The 13,245-nt window shown below is 35.0% G+C and overlaps 1 protein-coding gene across 1 annotated transcript in view; it reads left to right on the forward strand.

Annotated features, from left to right (window-relative positions):
• Window positions 1-12,926, forward strand: part of RC3H2 (ring finger and CCCH-type domains 2) — a 45,520-nt gene extending 32,594 nt beyond the window's left edge. The window contains exons 11-21 of the mRNA XM_012721470.1: window positions 488-702; window positions 1,390-1,820; window positions 2,419-2,589; window positions 4,388-4,534; window positions 4,859-5,072; window positions 5,304-5,385; window positions 6,082-6,163; window positions 6,250-6,384; window positions 6,624-6,731; window positions 6,827-6,975; window positions 7,594-12,926. Coding sequence (XP_012576924.1) covers window positions 488-702; window positions 1,390-1,820; window positions 2,419-2,589; window positions 4,388-4,534; window positions 4,859-5,072; window positions 5,304-5,385; window positions 6,082-6,163; window positions 6,250-6,384; window positions 6,624-6,731; window positions 6,827-6,975; window positions 7,594-7,789 — 1,930 coding nt within the window. The 3' untranslated portion in view covers window positions 7,790-12,926. The remainder of the gene's footprint in view (window positions 1-487; window positions 703-1,389; window positions 1,821-2,418; window positions 2,590-4,387; window positions 4,535-4,858; window positions 5,073-5,303; window positions 5,386-6,081; window positions 6,164-6,249; window positions 6,385-6,623; window positions 6,732-6,826; window positions 6,976-7,593) is intronic.
• Window positions 12,927-13,245: the final 319 nt, after the last annotated feature.

The following is a 13,245-nucleotide window of genomic DNA, read 5'->3' on the forward strand; positions in this document are numbered from 1 at the left end:
CAAATATTATGAATGCCTACTGTGTGCTAAGTTCTGGGGATATAGCAGTTAACAAGATGGCCTTTCTTTAGTGAGTTTGCATTTTGCTAATCTAACTAATTAGTGGGAGATTCCATGCATTTGTCTTCTTTGTCCAGAAAGAATTCTACTCATAGACTATATAGTTTCTGATGAACTTAAAAATAAGCAGAATTTTTTTGGTTGCAGTGTAGAAAAGATATCTTTAGAAAGAGTGAGTGAAAGGGGTACTAATTAGTGCCTGGGATTTGTTTGCATTTCTTTTTTATTTTTCCCTTACCAGAATATACAATCCGTCATGATTGGCCTGTGAATTAGCAGTAAAAGGTGGCAGTGAAATTTATTGCCTTAATTTGTCAACATGATTAGTGGTTTCACTGTATAATTTTATGCGAAATGCCTACTGAGAAAAACTTGACAATCATAGAGAATGATTTATCATTTATCCTTTGTTAAATTTCCTTTCCAGTAAAATTGGTTCTCCACCCAAGACACCTGTAAGTAATGTAGCGGCTACCTCAGCTGGGCCCTCGAATGTTGGAACAGAGCTAAATTCTGTGCCTCCAAAATCCAGCCCATTTATAACTAGAGTACCAGTATATCCTCAGCATTCTGAAAACATTCAGTATTTTCAAGATCCCAGGACTCAGATACCATTTGAAGTCCCACAGTACCCACAGACAGGTAAGTGATGTAATTTTTGCTTTCTTCAGATAAGACACTTGTTTATATCTTTCTAGAATATGAACATTAAAAAAAAATAATCTTTAAACATGACACCTTTATAGTGTTGGAGTCAGGTTAATTTTTCCCTGTTGTCATACTATCAGATCCCAAAGAGGGGAGTTTTTCCTCCTATATTCCTATAACCCTATTGCATGACCCTTAGGTTTTTTCCTACCATAAAAATATTGATTCTACATACTAATTATTTTAAGGTTCACATTTCTATGAATAAACATTATGAATCAGATGTAGGGCCCATGGATAAGCTTCAGGGAGTTCTGTAAATCTGCTTTAAAGGCATAGAAAATATTTAGTTTATTGTACTTATGAACAAATTTTGAAAAGACAGTTTATATAGGTTAAGAATTAGTGATATAATTACTTAATCCAAAATTTGTGGCTGTAGATGCCTTAGAAGGAAATTTAAGAACCATCCATTAATAGCTTTGTGATGTGTTTTTAAGGAACAGTTTAATAAAGTATTGAACATTAATAATTTTTACGTAGTTTTTTTGTAAATCACATGTAACTAAGGTAAGGTTCAAAGCTTGTTTTTCTGCATTAAAGACTACTTTTACTTTAGACTTTATCCATTATAAAATGTTGGATTTTTCTAAATTTACATTCTTCTTTCCAATTTTCAAGGATATTACCCGCCACCTCCAACAGTACCAGCTGGTGTGGCTCCCTGTGTTCCTCGCTTTGTGAGGTCCAATAATGTTCCAGAGTCCTCCCTCCCACCTGCTTCCATGCCATATGCCGATCACTACAGTACATTTTCCCCTCGAGATCGAATGAATTCTTCTCCTTACCAACCTCCTCCTCCTCAGCCGTATGGACCAGTTCCTCCAGTACCTTCTGGAATGTATGCTCCTGTGTACGATAGCAGGCGCATCTGGCGCCCACCTATGTACCGAGATGACATTATTAGAAGCAATTCTTTACCTCCCATGGATGTGATGCACTCGTCTGTCTACCAGACGTCTTTGCGGGAAAGATATAATTCATTAGATGGGTATTATTCAGTGACTTGTCAGCCACCAAATGAGCCAAGGACAACTGTGCCTTTACCAAGGGTAAGTGATGATGGAGCTAGGAATGGTGGTATAGTAGAGGGATAGTCATGGTGGAGCCCCTGTCTGTTGTCCGACCACCCAGGTATTTATCCTAGCTCCTTCACTTAGTGGTTGTGTCACTTGTGGAAGTCACTTACTTTCTTAGGTCAGTTTCTTCATGCTTGATGAAAATAATAGTAGTGCCTACCTCATAAGGCTATTGTGAGGATTAAATCAGAAGAAAACAAAGCTCTTAGAACTATTCCTGATACACATTAATGCTCACTAAATGTTATGTTTGGATAAGAAACTGTTGAGAAGGTAAGAAGTCAAAATACAAGGATGGGCCTGTTTGCATCTCACCACAGTATTAGTACATGCAATGACTTTCTTAAACCAGAAAAGTGAATGCTCAGGTTTCACTTTTAACATAACTTAAATAGTAATCCTTTCATGCTAAGTGTGGGAAATAGACTAGGGTGTTTTCCCTGTTGTACTACTACTTTTTTTTTTATACCAACAATCTAATGAACTGTTAATATGATTTCCACAGAGCATAGTTAAATTTACTTACTGCTCCCTAGATAAATAAGAGTGTTCCTTTTTATCCCCTCCTTAGGAACCTTGTGGTCATTTGAAGACCAGTTGCGAGGAACAGATGAGAAGAAAGCCAGAGCAGTGGGCACAGTACCACACTCAGAAAGCACCTCTTGTCTCTTCAACTCTTCCTGTGGCAACACAGTCACCAACACCACCTTCTCCTCTATTCAGTGTAGACTTTCGCTCTGATGTAAGAAAGGCTTTAATCACTTGATGTTGCAGGGATAGCTCAAACAGTTGCCATCAGAACACTCATTCAAATCAGACTTAGCTGTGTTGAATATTTTGCAGTATTGTGGTATGCAGTTGAGTTTAGTTCAGTTACCATTGAGTAACAGTTAAGCACAACGCTAGGTGTTGTGAAACTTAAAATGTCATAGTCCTTTGCCCACCAAGAATTGGAAATCTTCTAGCAGTATAATTCTCACTATTTTTATGGTTTTTATTAATAACAACATTTATATCAACCATTTATTGAGCACCTACTTGTGCCAGGTACTGAACTGAACACTTACATGTTATTTAATTCTCACAAAACCCTTAAGGAGCAGGTATTATCACTTAATTATTGTCCTTATTTAAAAAACAGGTTTATACAAGGATCATTTCATGGTACCCTGGTATTTTCAGTATTTAGAACAAGCCATTCTTTATAGAAATTCCTCTGGTTTATCCTCCAGTGCCAGTGGCTCTGTTATTTTTTTTTTTTAAAAAAAAAAGGTTATTTACGCATACAAGAGCTAGGGTGTAGACAGAGTGGGGAACAGAACAGGTAGAACTGAAATACACTGCTGAAGGGAGCAGTGGGCAAAACAGAAGAGGTTCTGCTACACCATGTGGATCAGCTCCCTGGCTGGGGATCGAACTTGTGATACAGTGGCTGCTGATAGCTTCGTAGTGCTTCGTCTTAATCCCTTGCACCACCAAGGAGGCCCTTAAAAAATTTTTTAGGGGCCCTCCCTGGAGGCACAGTGGGTTAAAGCGCAGCACTGAGAATCGAAAGCCACTTCCGCTTGAGTTCGATCCCTGCCTACCCTGGAGGTGACCACATGGCGCGGCAGACCTCTCCTGACCCGCCCGCTGCTCCCCTCAGCAGTGTACTTCGTTGATCTGCCTGTTCTGCTCCCCACTCTGTCTCTGGTGAATCCTCTCACTGCCCTTGTACCTCTGGCCTGTATCCCAGTTCTGCATGCACAAAAAAGTAAATAAATCTTCAAAAAAAAAATTTTTTTTTTAGACTAGATCCAGATTTATCTCATCAAACTTAGACTTCTTCAGAGGAGCTAACTTCCTTACCACAAAGCGGTAGAGTTGTTACCTGTTTCATAGAAATTTATATTTTTTTCTACTCTGTTTTAGAAAATATTTTCATAACTCAAATCTGCTGTTATTAGCTAGTAAAATGACTTGAAATAAGTAGAATTCCCATAATGGTCTTTGAGTTTCTTTATTTGTTATTTAGTAAACTAAAGCTAATGACTCTTGAAACTTAAGCATTCTGGTCCAGTAATCCTTTCAGACCTTTTAAAATGTATGTGCTTTCTAATTCCAGACCTGCCTTTGAAATATTTTAACTCTGTATTTAATACTGTGCAGCCTATCAGTTACTTACATGTAACATTCTTTTCTAAAAAAGCAATTCTCTAATACTTTAGGTTATGGACAGTTATCTCTATGTATGTGCTTGTGCAGGATTTTTTTGGGAGGGGGGGCAATTCATATCATTTTAAAGGCATGCTATAAATATTTGTTGATTGGTCTTGATAGTATCATTTGAGTTACTTGTTTGCTCTTAAAGGGTAAAATAAAAAGTGAACGCATTCTGTTTCCTGTTAATAAGAAATATAAATACAAATAGCAAAATGTTAATATTATTGACTTCATAGTTGTTCACTATGAAGTCTGTATACACTGTAATAGTTACCTAATTATAAGTTTGTAAATTTAAGTTTCTTACTAATGGCTCTGTTTGTTTTGTTTTAAATCAGTTCTCTGAGAGTGTAAGTGGTACAAAATTTGAAGAAGATCATCTTTCCCATTACTCTCCTTGGTCTTGTGGCACCATAGGCTCCTGTATAAATGCCATTGATTCGGAGCCAAGAGATGTAATTGCTAATTCAAATGCGGTGTTAATGGTATGATTTGGGAATCTGGGGGGGATGTCATGCATGTTGATTAAAGTTTTAGAACAATTGAATGTTTTCATCTTTGACTTATTGCTATATAACTCATCTGTTAGCACAGTTGTATTTAGATAAGCAAAGTTAATTGCATTTAATGTTTAACTTATTTGAGCATAGTTCAGTGGTTTAGAATAGATACTGGATTGTCATTGAAATCTAGAGCTAATGTTAAGTTTACTAGAAAACTGGATTACATGTCTTGATAGCATGTACCTACATTACTAGCTGAAGTAATTGCCAACAGTCCTTTTACTGGTTTTTCTTTGGTTTATGCAGGACCTTGACAGTGGAGATGTTAAAAGAAGAGTGCATTTATTTGAAACTCAGAGAAGGACAAAAGAAGAAGACCCAATAATTCCTTTTAGCGATGGACCTATCATCTCAAAATGGGGTGCAATTTCCCGATCTTCCCGTACAGGTTACCATACCACAGATCCTGTTCAGGCCACTGCTTCCCAAGGAAGTGCAACTAAGCCCATCAGTGTATCAGGTAATCCACCCAACTCATACCTCATCTGGTGTATTCTAGCATTTTTTAATCTTCACTTTGTGAAGTACAGAACTTTCCCCTCCATTTAACATCTGTAATAAACTCGGAAGTGGCTGGGAAAGCCAGGTTAGCATAGTCAGTTAGATAAAATGTGGGTCTTTTTTGAAAAGTATGCATTTACTTCTATATCCGTCTTCACTTTTCTAATTCTTTCTTCCTACATTTTGACAGATTATGTCCCATATGTCAATGCTGTTGATTCAAGGTGGAGTTCATATGGTAATGAGGCCACATCTTCACACTATGTTGAACGGTATTACTTTTAATTTTCTATTTTTCTGTAGGTTATATCAGATAACAAATTCTATTCCTAATGGTTTATGAAATGTGCATTGCAAATTTTAGCTGTTTTACTGGCTTTTGAGATAATTTTACTTTTACATTCGGAATGATGATTGAAACTTTCAAGGTTGATCTGCTTCAAAAAACCTATTTTGTTATTTTAGCATCCACATATGTTTGTGAATGTGTTACTGTATATTTTTAAAGTATGTGATAAATTAAAAGTTCAAGATTGTGATTTCTTTGAGGGTCAGGAAGGAGATAGAATATAAAGGCAAATAGGTAGTCACAAACTCTTAGGAAATTTCCAGTTCTTGTATCAAGTGATAGGACCAAAGGTGTTCATTATGTGCTTAGTAATTCATTAAAAATGGAATAGCAATGACAAGACTAGTAAATCTAAAATATGATTATTTAATAATTTTTAAAACATCATATATTTTTTCCCTGAAAAAAGTAGGTAGGTAATTGCTTATATGTCCCCAGTTTGATAGAATCTTACTGATGGAATGAACAAAATTTTAATGAAATGTATTAAATTTTCTTGATACAAAAGTTTCAGTAAGAAATTTAACATAATACACTAACATATAAAGTGTGTAGTCATTAACTGCTTTAGTTGTGCATTTATTGACTTTTATTACAGTAAATGTATTTTTCTTTAAAGGGACAGATTCATTGTTACTGATTTATCTGGTCATAGAAAGCATTCCAGTACTGGAGACCTTTTGAGCATTGAACTTCAGCAGGTATTCACTCAACTTTGAATTTTTAAGAAGTAGAATGGCAGTTGAAAGTGACGGTTGGAATCTAACTTTACTTTTTTTCCCTATAGGCAAAGAGTAACTCAATGCTTCTTCAGAGGGAGGCTAATGCTCTGGCCATGCAACAGAAATGGAATTCCCTGGATGAAGGCCGGCATCTTTCCTTAAATCTTCTAAGCAAGGAAATTGAGCTGAGAAATGGAGAGGTAAAGAAACAGTTCTGGGCTGCCTGCTAGGTGTATGTGTTTCTGCTATGCAGTGGTTTATGCCATTACTTAAGTGCATTTTAGTGTGCCTTTCCTAATGGAAGATTGCTTTTAAAACTTAAGAATAGAAATAAAATGTTTTAAGATTTCTTAAATAACTTTAGATCGATCACCAGGATGCCCATTTTCATTTAAAAGCATAGCCACAGGTTTAAAATTGGCGTCTTTCTTAATTACAGAGTGATTATGCAGAAGATGCAGCTGATACTAAGCCTGACAGGGACATTGAGCTAGAACTTTCAGCACTTGACACTGATGAACCTGATGGGCAAGCTGAACAAATTGAAGTGAGTACTACAGTTGGATAGTTAGAAGGCTTCATTCCATTAAAATTAAATCATAAAATACTTCCATACAGAAGATTAATGTTTGAATTTCTTAGGAGATCCTGGACATACAACTTGGTATCAGTTCTCAGAATGATCAGTTGCTGAATGGAACGGCAGTGGAAAATGGGCACCCAGCCCAGCAGCACCAAAAGGAACCAGTGGAGCAGAAGAGACAGAGTTTAGGTGAAGACCATGTGATTCTGTGAGTGTTAGACAGCAAACTCCTGACCAGTGGGCATAGGGCATGAATATTTAAAGAGAAACAGATACAGTGTTAACTTTATGCTTGGATTTAGCCTAAAAAGGATAAATCCTTATATAATTAGGCAATCATTTGGCAGCCTGGATTTTTATGAGAGGAAGTAAATTAGGACTAACACAGTGTTCTATTTGAATAACCTGAAATTTGCTTTTTGCTGGACTAAAAGTTAATTTTTATGCTCCAGCATCGGATAATACTTCCTCAATTTAATAGCCAAACTTCTAGAACCCAAAATGGAGAACTAAAACCTAATGATAGGCTCTCCTTTTCTAAAAAACATGTTAAGATTTTCTTACTTTAATATTTCCATTTTGTATAACTACTGCCAAAAATATGGGCTAATCTTGAACTTTATAGGTTATTGATTTTTAACTAGTGTTTTAATGTTTTGTTTTAATTTTTGGAAAATGAGGCTTTTCAACTGTGATTTTTTTTATTAGTGATAATGACATGCTTTGCCAGGGACTTTTAAAATTTGTTACGTTTATTAAGCATGAACAGTTACTCTTAAAATTTTTCAATTATAGCTAATTTTCAATGTCATTTATTTTCTCTCAGGGAGGAGCAAAAAACAATTATGCCGGTAACTTCTTGCTTTAGCCAGCCACTCCCAATGTCCATTAGCAATGCAAGTTGCCTCCCCATCACCACATCTGTCAGTGTTGGCAACCTCATTCTGAAAACTCATGTTATGTCCGAAGATAAAAAGGACTTTTTAAAACCTGTTGCAAATGGGAAGATGGTTAACAGCTGAAAGGAGGTTCATCTTTCAAATTTGTGACCATACCATGGAGGCATTTACACTAGCTTTTTATATATATAATATATATTATATAATGTATATTTTTTTTAAAAAAAAAGATATTACTGGGGGCATCCATTTCCTGTGGACTCTTTGATACTTCAAGCCCTCTTGCATTAGCATTATGAAAAAAAAAAGAAAATTTACTTTACTAGGGTAACATGTTCACTTTCCAGAAGTGAGTGGAATTTGGACATTTAACTTAAGCTTCAAGCAGCTTTTTATGAGTTTGTAGCAATCCGGTGCAGTAACTGAGCCATTTCCTATTTTAAATGGCTTCTATAGAAAATTAACAACTCAGTTATTAAACTAGCAGGATCCTACAATGATACATCTAGTGAAAGTAGACTTAATTAACTTATTTATTTCTATTTTATGTTTCACTGAGAGAAATTTCCATCTCATTCCAACTGCTTTATTTATCTTCTTCATGAACTTTGCATGGACTTTTTTTCTTTTCTTTGTTGTTGTTTTCTTTTTCTTTTTTTTTTTTTTAACTTTGAAGAGTGGAGTTAGATGTTCTTACCATAGAATTTTACAGGGTTATGTACTAGCTTTCTTTACTGCATTATATGTAGGAGTGTGGTGCAGTGCTTTTATCTGTAGCATTTAAATTTTTTTTTTTTTAATTTTCCATTTTTCAAGAATAGTTTCTGCTTTGTTAATATTTATACACAGGCTACTTGTTGAAGTAAGTAATTAAATATATAACCAAGTGCCTAAGTCTTTCAGCTGATGTACTAGATATTAAATTCTCCTAAGTTATGCAGAATCGTTTTTACAATTTTGATAAATTATGCACTAATGTAATGGCAGTTTTTTAAAATGCAGATTTAAGCCTGTACATTATTGAATCTGATGACTTGGCAAAAGAATCAGGTGCTTTCAGCTTTCTTGAGAAAACCCTGTATGTAGCGTTTGCACTGACTAACAAGATGGTATTGCTGGGTTTCTGTTTTTGTTTTTGTTTTTGTTTTTTTTAATTTAAACTATATTAATTTAGATGTTCATTGCATTATCTTGGTTAAATATTGTTTATTGTTACTTCATGTTGGGGTTTAATTTTTTTTTTTTTGACTGACTGTTAGGTTGATAAGACTATGAACCATGTAATAATATAACATTGGCTAACCTTTATTCATACTTAAAAACATGAATAATTTCCGCCCTGCTAAATGTGACTGAAAAGTGTTTTGACTTGGCATCTGATAGCATGTGGTATGTTCAACCAGCCAAGCTCCAGATTTGTGGGAGGTATTTTATTGAAACCTAAATTTCAGTCAACATTTGAAAACAAAAACTGGGCTTCTTGATGATCTCACCTATAGTTTGTTTTTTGTTTGTCTCCTCCCCCCTCTCACCCTTTTTTCTTTAAGATTAGTTTGACTTTTATTATTGTTTTTTTAATTAACTTCTGTGAAGTTGTTTACTCTGAAAATTGTACTGGAATATTTTAAGCCAAGCTGATCTTTCACCAGGTGTACTGTATGTAAGGGCTTCTCCTGCTAGCAAGATGCTTAAACAGGATCATGTTATTGGTCGTCTGAGCTATTTAGTTGTTTTACAAAACCACAGCATTGTATCAGATAAGATTTTGATAAAAGTTTTGTGCACATTTCCAGGGGTGGGAGGGTTGACATTTCCCTGAAATTTCTTGATCAGAATGAGTAAATACTGGTGTTTGATACCTGTCTTAATGAACATGCTCATAAGGTGACTGATTAAGTTGTAAATATACCTGAGAAACAAAGGGGGTAGTTTTGATATTCTGGTGTCAGTATGGAAGATCTTACACATTTATTTACTACTCAGATGTAGGGAGGTGTTTGTTTGTAGCATAACAACACAGTAGCCTTGACTTAGTTTCCTTTGGTTAGTACTGTACCTTTTGCCATGGCCAGTGCTCCCTATCCCTAGAAAGACATTTTATTTATTTCACTCTAACCTGAAGTGAATAGGAACAAGAGTTTTAAACCATGTTACATTAACTTATTTCTGACATTATAAATTAGCCTAGAATATTACAGGAACATGATTGTTATATAATTTATATCAGAACCTGTCTATAAATATGTGCTTATTACATTTGAAATGCTTCCAATGTACTTTATTTGCTGTTTGTATTTCCAAAAGGATATGCAAACCAATATGTCTGTTCATGAATATTTAAATAGTGAGATCTTCCATGTTGAAGGTAATGTATTTTTTTTTAAGATTTTAAAATTGCTATTTTGTTACAAAATAGAGACCTATTAACAGTTTGAGAGCTCCTTATGTGCCCTCAGGGAAAGAACCCTCTGTGCGACAGAACCGCGCAAAACATCTTCAGCACTGTTCTGAGGGTGAACAATATACTACATAAATTGATCTTGTGTATTTAACCTTATCTTTTTAATTTTAAAATTGAAAATTTGAAATTGGTTGTGCTCTGCTGGAGGGGGTTGGGATAAACTGCTTAGGTGTTTGCCTACTTGTCCAGTGAAATTACATTTGCATCAGTGTATGTATAGACCTTCCAACCTATTGCTATGTCTTCGAACATTTATATTAAAATAATGCTTGTCTTGCAGCAGGTGATCCCATAAAATAGTAACTCTCCATTCTTAAAAACTTACTCTTTCTCACTAACAACATAGAAATTGTTTCTGTGTTGGGATTATTCTGTATTCCATCCTTTATATGGTGGCCATCTGTTTCTCGTGATGGGTTTAATGTGAAGAAAGATATTATTTCTCTGCATTTTTAGAAGAAAGAGTAGTTTATCTGGATCTTTCTTCAAAATGGTGTTGTGTCTACTGAAGTGATACAGAAAAATTACAAGTCAGAAAAAGGATGTGACTTTTTAAATTGGGGGCATTTCCTGTCATTTGACCTTTTCATCAACATGTTGTGATGTAATGTTTTGAAATCAAAGAATGTAAAGTAATAGAAGAGGAAATTTATAATGCTGGTGACTAACTGTATTTGTTGCCTCTGGTCTAATCAAGAAAAAGTAGCCAGAGGCCTGAAAGGTAGGAAAATTGTGTGTGTGTATGGTAGGAGGTGTGGTTCTCCTCCACTTTTTGTGTTTATTTTCAATAGCTTAAGTCCCATTCTGCAGTCCACGCCTCATTCAGATACTGTGAATGTAGCATCAGCAGTTTTCTTTATGGTCTCATTTCATTTTATAAATTATGAGAAAGTTACATACATTTCCTCTAGGCAGATTCTGTTGCCTTTGCTTTTTTTTAATGCCATCTATCTGATTAACTAGTGTTGTGCTTGAAAGTTATGCATTGTAATTTTCAAGTTAAGGTATTCATTGAGCCTGTGGCACTGATTTTTATAGTGTAGCTCTTTACCTCTCATAAGAGAATAATAACATTTCTTTATAGTGAATAATGATATTTTCTTTCTCTTGTACTAGAACTGAAATTTTCCATTTGTATAGATCCTAGTCACTTTCACTCTAATTTCAAGTTGATACTAAGTATAAAAAGCACATCCCAATTTTATATGCTGCCTTGAGAAAATTACCTGGTATACAGCAATTCGTAGGAATTTAAAATGTGATCATTAAACATTTGAGAATATTGTTTTAAAGACCATTTAGATTGCTTTGCATTTTAGGTATTAAAGTCCATACTGTCTTTTTACCAGAGATTTGTAATGATCTAGCATGCTTTATCAACTTTGAATCTCAGTATTTCTTCCCTAGTTGCTGTGAGTCAGTTTCTAAGCAGACTGTCCACCTGTATTGGTAACTAAATTATTAAAGGGAAAAGTTGCCTTGCAACTACAGATGAGTTTCCTGTGTTGTAGTGAGTAAAGAGTGTTGATGGGATCACTTACTGTAACTCCTCCTATGTAAGAACCCCTTCTGCAAGCAGAACACAAATGAAAATGCTCAAGGAGTATCCCATTTTCTGGATAAATTGAATATATTTGCTAGTTACTCCTTTATACCAACTGTTTCTTTGTATCCCTTTGCTGGCAAGGGTATACAAAGAGTCAAGGCCCCCCTGATCAGAGCATCCCACATTTGAGTGGAATCTTATTTTTACTCCAAGAGCAGTTATACCCCCAAGTAAGTAATTGGCAGTTTGTTTTTTCTTTTTTAAAATAGAATTTTAAAAATATCTTAAACCAGTGAAACACAGACACTGGCTGCACTTAGTACTGCCAAAAGCCAAGGTCATTTGCATATATCCCATTGATCTGTCAAGAATTAGGCCTCATTTTATAACCCAAGGCATGGAAGTGCATGCATTCTCTTAGCTGGGCAAACAATTATACTGTAGTTGTGATACAACACATGTGGCTTTTATTTGTACTGCACATATCCACTGTACAGCCACTTGGGAGTATCGTGGTTAGCTTGCAGCAACTGCTGTCTGCATTTATACTGTTTATTGCATATTCTTTTCCCTGGAAGTGAAAGAGAAATGTTTTTCTTGTTGCATTGATTACATTTTATAAATTTGCTTAGCTGGAAAGTTTGGGAAAAGAGGCCTGTTTGTCAATTGTACAACCGATTGTGAAGCTCTAGTGTGAATATTTTTACGTCTGTATTAGACATTTTCTTTGCAAATCTATTGTTCGATTGAAATGTAAATGAAATTAAAGATGGTGTACACCCATCATGTAAAAAGCAGGCACCATCTCTAAGATGGATTTAATGCTCATTTTTAAGGCATATACTCAGCTTCTATTTAAAACTATAATTTAAAATAATTCTGTACAATGAAATGGGGACTATATATGGGAATAAATTCTATTCCATTTATTTCAATTTGAATTTCCAAATTGTAATGTTTCCCTTTGTGCTATAGGAATAGGATTAAATGGGGGAAGGCTAGGACTTATTATGAGGCCTGTATATGGGGGGAGGGGGCAGAGATGGAACAATGAGGGTTGTGATGATAGTGAATAGCAAAGAGTAAATTCTGTGTGTTTTTGCTGTAGCACTGAAGTGAAGAGATAATTAGCTTTGGCTGTTCACAGAATAGAGCATCATGATTTTCAGTGTTTGAGAGAAAATTGATGGAAAAAGTTTGCAGTACTTGACATGTATTTGCATGCACAAAATAAAATTATTTGTCCACCTTAAGAGTTGTTTGTTTAGTGTTAATGTTAAGTTTAATGGTACATTTTAGTTACCTTGATTTCTTTGCCTCTTTTTTTGATTAACTAAGCAACCAGGTTACTCCTTAAATTGAGATTTAAAATAGTCACCTGCCTTATGCATATATCACTGGGCAGGACCAAAATAAATAAGTAGACCAATGAAGTAGATATATTCCTTAGTTTGGTCAGTTACTTCATTCAGTCTATACTTTCTATACGGGAGATAAGGACATAGAGAATTTTAGCAGTTCATAGGCTAATGGAAAAAACAGGACATGTACTTCAACATAAAGCAGTGTATT

The sequence above is a fragment of the Condylura cristata genome, unplaced genomic scaffold (genome assembly GCF_000260355.1).
Source record: "Condylura cristata isolate star-nosed mole 26May11 unplaced genomic scaffold, ConCri1.0 scaffold00006, whole genome shotgun sequence".
In the NCBI taxonomy this organism is placed as follows: domain Eukaryota; kingdom Metazoa; phylum Chordata; class Mammalia; order Eulipotyphla; family Talpidae; genus Condylura; species Condylura cristata.